At 36.0% G+C, this 12,043-nt stretch overlaps 1 protein-coding gene across 1 annotated transcript; it reads left to right on the top strand.

Annotated features, from left to right (window-relative positions):
• The first annotated feature begins 17 nt into the window (after window positions 1-17).
• On the top strand, window positions 18-10,018 carry MDH1B (malate dehydrogenase 1B). Its single transcript, XM_062578959.1, has 11 exons — window positions 18-39; window positions 127-239; window positions 1,215-1,349; window positions 1,509-1,651; window positions 2,274-2,776; window positions 3,904-4,045; window positions 5,031-5,194; window positions 5,835-5,974; window positions 6,693-6,756; window positions 9,051-9,071; window positions 9,963-10,018. The coding sequence occupies exons 1-11, from the start codon at window positions 18-20 to the stop codon at window positions 10,016-10,018; spliced, it is 1,503 nt and encodes a 500-aa protein (XP_062434943.1).
• Window positions 10,019-12,043: the final 2,025 nt, after the last annotated feature.

Raw genomic sequence — 12,043 nt, forward strand, 5'->3', positions numbered from 1 at the left:
TTGGGGGTGCCGCGCGCATGGCCAAGGTGGTGCTGGCAGGTGAGGGGCCGCCGCGGCCGCTGGGACCGGAGCAGGGGGCAGTGTCACAAAATCTTCCATTTGCCCATGTTCTTGCTGTGTTCACAGGTAGGGCAAATTGCCCTTACTATGCCAAAGCAGAACTCCTGGCTGACTATCTCCAGGCTAATTTGCCGGACTTCAGGGTTCACAAGATCACTAAGCACCCTGACAAATGGGAGGTAAGGGAGTGTAAGTAAAGTCCTTAGCAGATATCCCAGTGCTCCACAAAGTAAGGAATGCACTTCTTACCTGTGCTCTCTTCTTTTCCTGTATTAGCAGTTTGCTATGTGGGTAGACGTACTGCAGCTTTGGCTGTGAGAGAAGGCATGAAGAAAGGTTGAATGTTGTGAGAGAATGGCATTCTCATGAGTCTTCCTGCAGAACATGGACACAAAATGAGGGCCAGGCTGAAGCTGTGTTTTATTAGTTAAAAAGTTGAAGATTTTTTTTTTCCTAGTTATGTATAAGTGGCTGCTTGATCTACTGCTTGGTGTATTTTTTGTGCATTGTAAACGTGTATGCCTCGTCAAGAGAATTTTGTAGCTCTGAACTACAATAGAAGTTTAAATCTCACATTCTCCGTTACTGTGTGAATGGGTCTTTCTGAGCACTTTGCTGTATATCAAATTGCTCATGCTACTTGAAGGTCATTTTACATTGCCATATCTGCACTGTAGTCCCTCTAAAGAACTGAAAAAAGCCAGTGTTACTTCATGAGATAGATAGTAATGTCATGCTTTTTACCCCTACCACTGCTTGACACCTCAGCCAAGTGACTTGAAGAGCTATAATGCTAAGTAAATAGCAATTACTTCTACAGCCTACTTACTTTTTACAGCTAAATAGAATTCCTTATGTTACTCATTGCTTCGGAGTATTCCTTTCTTCAGTACCACTAAGACAACTGAGAAAACTTAGGGAAGTAAAACCAAGCAGAAGATAGTAAAACCTTTTGCTCTTCTGTTGACGTGTCACCATGACTTGGTTTGTGTTGTTCTTCCGTTTTGCACACACTGGTATGTTGACAAGCTGTGAAACATCTTGTAAGTATTTATTGAGAGGAAATAATATAATAAAAATGTTGATAGCTGTAACGTTTAAGTGTTATCAAATGTGGAAAAAGTATTAAAACATTTTCGGGGTGTTTGCAATAGGAGTGGCTTCATGACATCTGTGAAATGAATGGATGGGAACACAAACGGTCTCCAATCATTTGGAGAGAACTGTTGGATCGTGGAGGGAAGGGCCTGCTTCTGGGAGGAGTTAATGATTTTCTGGAATATGCTCAGGTAATGAGGTACTTTAATGCTGTAAACCCATATTTTACTTTTTTTAATGACATTCTTGTTCCTTTTTTCTTCTTCAAGTGCAAAATAAAAGTGACTTTCTAGTGGGTTTTTTTGTGTTTGGGCTGTCATTTGATTAGAGGTCACCCTTTTTGATCTTAGCACTATTATGGCATCACCTCAACAATGCTGAGTGAGGAGATGTTAGACATTGCTAAGGAGAACCTGCAAGCTCACATTGAAATTGAAAAAGAAGAGGAAGAAATGAAAAGTTTTATCAACCCTTTGCAGATATGGATTACCAGGTGAGAGTAAAGAGAATAGCTGTACAAAATTTCATTCAGCTTCAAAAAAATACATTTTTTCTCATCACGTTTAACAGCTAATAATATACATGAACCTCTGCAATTTGCTGAATTGAATTATGTTCTGTACCCCTCCATATAAGCATTCAGGATATAATCCAGAAAGTGTTTCTGCTTTCATCGCATTTTGTATTAATTTAAGTGAATGATGCAAACAGGAAAATTTGGAGGTAGCAAATATTTATGAAATAATTACAAATTTTGTAATACAGAATGTTTTTGGAAATACTTAAATAAGTAAGCACTACTTTACAGTCTGGCTTTAGAAATTTCTGCATTTCTGTTAGTATTTAGCGTCAATACTTACACACCTGAAAAAAAAATGTGGTTCTTTTTAAAGATTTAACTGACAGTATCCCTGAAATGTAAAGGATGAAAAAAAAACTTTAAATGAAAGAAGACCTGCCTATTTTAATTTTTAACTTAAAATTGGAAGAAAGAGCAAAACTAGTGGACTTTTTAAATATTAACTACAAAAGCAAGTTCTTTAATTTGTGTAATGCTTCTGATTAGGCAGTGTTTGTTGATTAACTGTATTTTTTCTGTACCTTTTCCTCATCAGTGCATCAGCTCCAACCTGCTATCATCTGATCCCTCTGTTGGCAAGTGGAGAAGTGTTTGGGATGACCACAGAAATCAGTATCCATTTACTTGACACCGACCAGTTTAAGGAAGTTCTTTGTGGTATTGTAATGGAAGCTGAAGACATGGCATTCCCACTCCTCCGCCGTATTTCAAAGCACACTGTAACAGAAAAGGCTTTTCTTCAGGCTGATGTTATCATTGTTCTTGATGATATCCTCTTAAAACATGAAGTCCCACTCCTTGAGGACTGCATCAGAGAAGTGAGTGAGATCTGTCGAGTATATGCTCACCTCATTGAGAAGAATGCCAAGAGTGGGGTCAGAGTCATTTCAGCAGGAAAAACCTTTGTAAACCTTAAGGCAATGATGATTATGACATATGGCCCATCCATTAAACCTGAAAATATCATTGCCCTCGCAACATTCTGGGAAAGTGCAGCTAAGGCCGTGCTGGCCAGGAAACTGAATATAAATGCAGCAGGTGAATATTTGTGTGGTCTGGTAGCATTTGGGGTCTTCAGTGGATAGAGGTCCTCTAAAGCATGTTTTTCCTAGCAGAACATAGTTGGTGTACATGCAGAAATGCAAGTACAGCAGCACATCCTCTGAATTTCATGGCTGTGCAGTACACTAGGGAGGTGACCAGCAGATGCTGCTGTTCTCTGTGCCAGCAGCTATGTGGATCTGTGCATGATCCCATGAATGTCAGTTGTCTCACTAACTGTTGTGCGCAGCCGTACCAGTCTGGCATGGTATCATGCTGGACGTGTACTAAGCAAGACTAAGCTGCATTGTGAATCAGGAGCTAAGACTTCAAGGTTGCATTTGTGCTGCGCAGTATATTGTTATGTTAGACACACTCAAGCTAGCTGTGAGTAAACCAGTATAGAAACATGACAGCATGCTACTGTGCAGATAATAAATTGAGAATATAGTAGAACTGTGTTGCAGTGCTATTTCTGAGCTGTTTAGCTTGCTTTCTCAGGAAGGCCAGGGGTTATAGCGTGGTTATATTCACACAGTTCTCCAACATCCTGTTTTGTGTCACCGTTCTCTCTGTGTTGCAGGGGTAGGAACTGATCATCAAGGACAAATTTAGATATTCTGAGGCCTAATAAAATAGAAGAGGAACTTTTAAGTTAATAGGCTGAATAGCGCATCAGCAGATTATTTGAGAAATTCATTTTGCACCAAAGCAGTTAGATTTTGGGGGGTTTTTAATAATTTTCTACAGATCGCTATTAGGCAATCTGTATTTGCATGAGCAGGGCTTTAAAAAGAATGTTGTCTTATGTTTGCAGTATGATTTATTTTGTTTTCAAACAGCTAAATACTTACTAGGCTTACTAGTCTAATATATACAATAACATCCTGTAAGTTAAAGTTCCTTTTTCAGATTACATGATGGGATTTCATGTAATGTTATGGAAACAGAAGTTAGTCGCAGTTTTCAGATGAAGTGATCTCTGTGATCAAAGCAGGACATTGAACAGGAGAATAAATTCATGTTTGAAGGGTCTTCTGGAGATCATCTACTCCAACCTATATTGTGAAAACATTTGTCTTGTCTTTCTCTTCAGGAGTCTGTGATATTTTCTTCTGTTGCAGGAGTTAAAGATGTGATTGTTTGGGGCAATGTTACTGGCTGGAGCTACATTGATTTCTCACATGCAAAAGTTCATGGATATGACAGTGCTATTTGGGGCCCACCTGATTTTTCACGTCCTTTATGCAATGTGATTTATGACAGGTACAGTATAGAATTGTATACTTATAGTAATCTCTTTCTCTCTGAACCCTTTAACTAAAAGAAAGATTTTAATTTCAAGATCTGTCTTTACTGGCAGATCTTTTACTGAATGTAAAAGAAATACTCAAGCTGAAATATTCAGTCCCCAAAAGAAGTCGAGTAGTTGCTAGTGCTATACATAGTTCTAACTCCCCTACCAGTTTTGGTTATAGTTGTATTTTCCTACGTATTAAGTGTGTTTCTTTTCTATCACATCAAGAGCAGCCCATAAAAAGTGGTGAAAGGCCAGCTAGTAACTTAGATTCCTCACACATGTAAGACATCTTTGAAATAATACTAAATGTATATCTGCTTCTTAAAAGTACCTGAACTCCATTGAAAATACGGCCTGAAGGGGCTAATGTTGTCAAGTTCCCAAAACAGAGGAGTTGCTAACACCTGTAAAAAAGGGCTCTTGGCAGCTAGATAGTTTCTTGCAAAAGGGAAGTAGTACAGAAAGGATAGTTGTAGCAAGGATGTGGTAGATGTGACATGCACTCAAGCCTGGCTGTATGCGAAGCTCCTGCTCTGGGCAGAAACTTCCAGTATTTACTGAGCCACTGAAAGAGGACATTTTGATAGGCAGGTTTTCAGGCCACAAACACTTTCTTTCGTTCTATATTTCTACTGTGACCAGTACAGTGAGATTCTGATCCATGACTGAGTTCTTACATTAGACAGTAATACATAAAAATAACAATAATAGAAGTTATGACTTGACTAAGTGACTTGACTTTCACAGATAAGAATGCTTGTTGTTACCTCTTGTGTGACTTTTAGCTGGACCCTATGTTTTCTCCCTTTAAGTACCTTGCCTTAAGCACCCAAGTTTTAATAAGTTTTAACTATTATCTTCCCATGATTTTAGTTCTTACTTCCTCTAGAAAACTACTCTTCCTGCAGTCAACTTTAGCATTTTTTTTTCTTTTTCCTTTTTTGATTGCAGCAGCCAGATATGTTCAGAATTTCCATCTGCATGGAGTTCATTGAGTTCCCGGGAATTTCACTGTGTAGGAATGTCACCTGCTCATGCAGTAGCTACTGTACTCAGATACTGGTATCATGGCTCTCCTCCTGGGGAGATTGTTTCTGTGGGAATACTTACTGAAGGTAAATCTATTTTTACTTGACATTCTCCAAAGACATCTCTTTACCATATAGCCTTCCTCAGTAGCGGTCATTTTTTTTTGTTTTTTATCAAACTTTTTAATTTAATTATAAATTGAAAATCAAATAGTACAATGAGAGATGAGAGTTTGTTTCAGCATAAGAGCTTCCAGCTCTAAGTGATTGCGCTATCCAGAGCTTATGATTTGGTATTCACCTTTTACAAGCATCTTTTAATGTTGTCTTTTTGCAAATTGTCTCTTAGTTTAAATGCTTTTCTTGGAGTATGTGTTTTGCCCAAGGACTGTTTGTAATTCTTAGTGCCTAAGCTATAAAAGCATGTTCTGCTTGTATAGTTATGTGAATCGATAAATGGAATGTTTCTCAACAGCTGTTTAGCCCTTGCATGAAATAAGATTTCCCCTTTTTAAGATATAAAATTATTACATGTGCATCAAACTAAAATCCAAAGTCACCGTAAAAGGGAGGCTCTAAGAATTGTACATTGAGAAAGGCAGTCTCTCTGTTTATGCTAGAGTTATACACGGTTGGGGATTTCTGTAATACTTAATCTTGACACTGATATAGTTGTCGGTTTTAATTAGAAATCGTATGTTTGAGGTAATTTTTCTCTCTTTTTCAGGTCAATTTTGTGTTCCTGAAGGGATTGTCTTTTCTATGCCAGTGAGGTTCCAGAATGGTAGTTGGGAAGTCATGACAGACTTAGAAGTTAGTGAAACAACTCAAGAAGTTTTAGGACTCTTAACCCATGATCTAATACAGGTGATGAGCTCTTGTATCTAATAATATGCCTGCCTTGCCATCTATGGGTATATCATGATATAACTTTGGATACTGAGATGCTTACTTCCAATATTAGTCATCTGCAAATAGCACACACGTGGTTACTTATGTAAAAGCTAGTATTTATCAGCATGAGGTAGTATTTATATGTGGAGATGAACAGGCAACTGTTCCATTGCTTGAAAAGCAGATGATAAAATAAGTTTATCTATGTAAATGTAGAATTTCCCACCCTCAAGTTCTATGGGCTTTGTGCAGAACAGAGATACTAGCTTTAATTTAATGTTACTATGTTCTGTGCTGTTGATCTTGATTTTCCTAGTGTTATATTCAGAGTAATTTCATGTCATGAGCCAGATCTGTTGAGATCCTTGTGGCTGTGACTGTGCACAAATAAAGAAGGCCATATTTCTACATAATTTGTTTTTTGTTTGGTTCTGTTTTTAGGAAATAAAAATCAGCAAGTACTGATTTCATCACTGAATTCTTTTTGCACTGAATATCAAGAAGTTAATTTGGCTAAATATTAGTATCCAAAAAAGACTGGTCCCAAACTTTGTATTCAAGCATCAATCAGACATTTGTGACGTTCAGTCATAATAATAGTGTAGTTCTCACTTGGACACATTTAAGTTTGTTATAGAAATTGAAGTGGGTGAAAATAATGGGTGATAATAAAACTATCTTCTTCATTCAGGAAAAACTTGTAGCACTAAAGAAAATAAAAGAAATGCGTCCATATAGAGATGGTAAGATCACTAGTAAAAATATTTGCTTCAGATTGATTTCATCTCTTCTAACCCAAATAACTATTACTGGAAAAGTGCTTTTAATGTACATCCTGCTGTATGTTCTTGAAGCTATTCTTTACTATTATAATCTAGAACTAATGGGTTGAATTTCTAAGAGAGAGAAAGTACTGTAAGTTGGAAATTAATACTTTATTACAGTATCTACCCATTCATTCAATACCTTTAGTCTCTAAAACAGACAAAAGAAGAAAAGATTGAGACAGACAGATAATGTAGGCTAAAAAAAAAGATATTTCTGCTTACTGCAGAAAAGGCTGTCTTGATAAGTCACAGCCATACCTGCCTCTGCTTCCAGTTACAGTAAATGAAAGATCTTTCAGAGATCTCTACGTTTGAAATTATTGACCCATTTCCCTTTGCTTGTTAATGACACACAAAGTTTCTCATGACTTGATTTTGAAAAAAATATGTGATAGGTTTCAACTAAAAATCCATAGAAGTCTAATATCCATTCTTAATATGAGGAGCTTGCTGGAAAACTGCAGGCTGTTTAGTTGTGGCCTGCTCTTGCAACATTAGTATCTAGTGCAACACTATGTAGGTATTAGCTGAATGCCCTGCTTATCTTCTTGCATGTTTAAGTATTTTAGGAGATAGACAAAAATATGGACTGTTTTTGCTTTTTATTTTTAACAGATCTGGAAGCCTTGTCTACTGGGTTACAAGTTGGCTGCAGGAGAAAACACTGAAAATTCCCATATGGTAGACTGAAAAATCCTGTTATTTTTAAATATAAATAGAACTTTTTAAAACAATGTTTCCATTGTTCAACAGAGCAAACTATAGACATAGGCTAAACATTATGATGGCTTTTAAAGTATCTTTCTTTTCCAAAACCTAGAACTCTTGAGCAAGAAGAATATTTCAAAACCAGTTTAAATATAGTATCCTTAGTCTAGAAACCAAGACAAAGCTCCCACTGACTTTAATGAGTCTAGGATTTTGTTTGCAGCCAATAACATTTCTTCAGACCAACAGACTGTTTCAAAATCATCTCATGTCTAAAACATTAAGATTAAGGCAGTATTGAGCAAGTCTATCACACACAAAGAATAGGAATTTCAACTCCAAACTCTTGCCTCATATGGTAGTCATAGATGTAATGAAACAGTTTTTGTATAAGAGTGTAGAATCTTAGGCAAAATTTATTTTTAACATAAAAATTAAATTGCATGTGTCTCCTTAGTGACAAGACCATTTTTGTCTCGTGATTTTATTTATTTCGTGGATATCATAGAGACGATTCATATTTTAAGTTGAACATATGATTAATCAAGTCCTTGCCTAAATAAGGTTGTTAAGGATCTACAGACCTTTTTGTACACTTGGAACTACAACTGTTTATGAAATGTCGTATTAGGATCTACTTGCCTCTCTTTAATGTCTTAAAGGATGGAGACTTTGTTAAATTAAATATCATTCTACTTGCTTGTTTCTTATGAAACGTGAAAGTTTAAAGCAAAATAAATAGTCCTTTGTTCTTTGACTCAGATAAATTCTGTTGGAATACATTCATAATTGCTGTTCAAGTGGAGGTTCAGACTCTTAATGGGGATAAAATTAATCTTAGGTGAGGAAACCGAGAGAAGTTTATTTGTTCCTTGCCAGGCGATATGAATAGAAGGGGAAGGGGAGGCTGTTTTTTCTTTGAAAAGGGTGCTCAGAAGGCTTGGATATCATGAGGGAGTTAGAGGAAAGGGTGCAATTTCTTGTACAAAGTGTGTATGGGAGAAGCAACATGTACAGGAACTGAGGTTTCATTGGTACGGATGCCTCATGGAAGGGTTCAGATGGGAGCTGTAGGGGCAAGTGTTGTAAAAAGTCTTGAAAAAAGTGATAGAGAATCATTTATTTCATGAGGATATGTTGTTAAGGGAATTAGTTTCTGGCGCACAGAAAATTGGCTGAGGCAGACGTCTCAGGAGAGCATAGGAAGGGAGGATGCTACCAGTAGTCTTTGCAAGCGTTTTCTGGTTTGTTCCGTGACGCATTCTTCTCTAACATGTGAGGGGAAGTGGTAACTTCTCCAGTGTATATTTACTTTTTTTTTTTCCTACATGGAATATGATTTGGCAATCTTTAACTATTTATCTTATTTTATTCTACCTGTAGAGATGTTAGTTCAAACTTACTGTAAAGTTCAAGCACCAGCATTGCACAGCTGTTAGTAAGAAAGAAATGAACCATTTCTGCAACATGTTGCAGGCTTAGAGGGCCTCTGAGTCACTACCTGAGAATCACAGTCAAAGAACTTCTTCTCAGAGGTTTGGAGGAGAAAGGAAAATCAAATACCCAAGACGTGGATGTCTCGTATATCCTAAATTTCTCTAACTAGATTGGGCTAGTACCTGCAGGGAAATCCAGATCTTTCCTCATGGAGACGTAACAGCATGGAAACTAAAGTTTGTTTCTCTGACTTTTGCTTAGGAAAAAAAGAAGGAAGAATATGTTACCATATTTTAGCTTTCCTACTATTTTTTATTATAAGTTGATTGTAACTGCCTCTTTGTAACACAATGATAGACTGTCATGTATTGACAAATTTGGTAGGGTTTTTTCTTTTTTTTTAAGTAGTAAATAATTTCCAGTATGCATTTTCTCGTAAGTTACTGAGTAATGCTGTGTATGCAGGATATTCAGAGCATTGGTGAATCCTACTACTTGGGTACTAGAGTAACTGAAAAAAATCGTTAAAAATGTCGTTATGATAAATGGATGTATCTTACAAATGTTATATGTATTCTGTATATAAACTCTAGTGTTTGGATCCACCACAGAGGATGCAAATTTTCTGGTTGATCTGAACAGTTCTTATTCTAGGACACTACCACTAGGGCTTCCTGTTATCCCTCTGTGTGTTGTTGTACTAACTTTTTCAGTGCACTATGCTTCCTGCAGTAGTGTGCCTGTTTTCCACCTCCTTTTCAGTCTCTATAGCAACACTGTTTCTCAGCAACTGGGAGATGTTTAGTAATGAAATATAGAATTTTCAATTTAGAAATACTACACTCAAACCATAAGAAAAAAAGCATTTGCAACAAAGATTAAAGAAGTTTTATCTTTAATAATTCAAAATATTTATTACTAATTAATTAGAGTTCTCTGCTTTGACTGCTGAGACATTTACCTGATACTTTGATCTGGGCCTTTGCCAGGCATTTTTTGTGAGCAGCATTCAGTTAAAAACAAAACCTTTAGAACTGTATGTTGAAGTCAACTTTTAAGAGCTATAAAACTGCTGGACTTCTCTGACAATATCTTCTAATTTCTGGGCCTTTAGTAGGTAGCTGAGAGAAAGGTAAGCACTGTTGCTGTATTTAAGAGGAGAAAAATTGTAACTTCATCCTTTGAACACAGCGTAGAATGTTTTCTGCCTTCTTAACAAACAAAAATAATTGAAAATTATTCTATTTTATGCATATTTAACATGCTGGTCATATGTTATTTGATGGATTTCAAAAGGACAAAGGACTCTGATCAAGTCAATTGATTTGTTGAGGGATTTCTGCCTTACGTAATCATGGTTTGTCTTGCTCTAATTTAATTACGTATCATGTTTTAAAATGTATTTTATTTGCTGAAGTACATGTTCTGAAACCCTGTATATGCAAACAAGCTGCATATAAGTAATCAAACCCTATCACTTCTCTTGCTAATTCCAGTAGGATTCAAGGATAAGGCTACTCTTGTTCTGCACATGTTGTTACTTGTGTTAATGGGATATGGGTTTATAATTGTAAAATGTCTTTCCTGTACATTTGTAATTAATTTTATAATTATTTTTTGCTTTGTGGAAGCCTTTTTAGTAGTGGTAAGGGGCATATGACACACTGGAACTCAAATAGTGCATCGCTGAGCAATGTTAATTCAGATGTGATACTTCGGTAGACAGATGCTGCTTCCACATTCATATTCTGTTATAGAGGAAATGTGCTACACTGGAGTATATCCTGCTCATTTCACCCAAGTGCTTTTGCTACAGTCAAGATCCATACTCTCCATAGGATTTTATATATAAATATTTAGACTGCACATATAATAATGTTTTTCATAACTTTCTGGAGACAGGTTTCTTGAGTATATAACACATCTGGTGTGATGACCTTGCACAGTGACAACCAGTTCAGTAAAACATGTAAGCACATACTTAACATTGAAATTGTGAACACCATAGTACTAGTGCTAACAGATTATGAATGCTGTATAACTCAGTGAAGTCAGTGGATCTGTTCTTATTTGAGTGAGCGAATTTGAATTCTAATTTAAGTGAATTTAACTTGCATATTTTTATATTCACCCTCTTACTTTGTTTTGTGTACATTTGATGGAGAAAAAAGAAGAAAAAAAGATGATTCACATAATAAGTTGTGTGTTTGTAAATAGCAAATATATCAGCTTTGGGTTGCTACCTGTGGCTTTTACTAAACACTTAGATTTAATTCACTGTTTAGAATCTTCTGATTTCATTGATTTCACTGCATTGATTTTTTTCTCAAGTTGTGCAGAGTCATATACTGTTGCACTCGCTTTAGGAATAATTGTAAAAGCATGCACGTGTAAATGTTAGGCAAAACTGCAGTCTTGCAGAACCCAAAGTTGGATGTGAGCTCTAAATTTTAGTAAGGAAGTAAACAGAATAGTGAGGAAGCAGCACAGTGGTTTTACTTTCAGAGAAAGACTTCAATAAGAATTGTGGCATTGTAGTCTATAACAAAGTAGCAAATTATTTTAAATATTTCTAGGTTATTAAGAGACTGAAACTCAAAATTGCAGCTTTTACCGCTTAAAATGGTGAGCAACACATCTGTGAGAGACTCAATAATTATAGAACATTGAATATTTGTGGATCATAATTGGCCAGTGTGCTGTCATGTTCATGATAAATGATCAATCATTCTGACTGGAAAATATAACAAAATTGAAATTCAGATAAGCTGGACTTTAATATAAAATTTATCATTTATGTTTTAGATAGTTTCCAACTATTTAACATTTATTTGTTCTACCAAACTTCCATTTTTTTCCACTCTAAGCCATATATATGGTCATTGGAGCATCATGTAACTTAGAAGATCTGTTATACCTAGGGTTTTTTCCACTTTAACATTAAATGAAATATAGCTACTATACTGAATTTATATTTATGCTTTTATGTTTAAAAAGATAATGTAATTTACCAGATAAATGACATGTAAATCTTGAGGCAAGACTTACGTTTTCATTATTATCATTGATA

Source organism: Rhea pennata, chromosome 6, assembly GCF_028389875.1.
Source record: "Rhea pennata isolate bPtePen1 chromosome 6, bPtePen1.pri, whole genome shotgun sequence".
Lineage (NCBI taxonomy): Eukaryota > Metazoa > Chordata > Aves > Rheiformes > Rheidae > Rhea > Rhea pennata.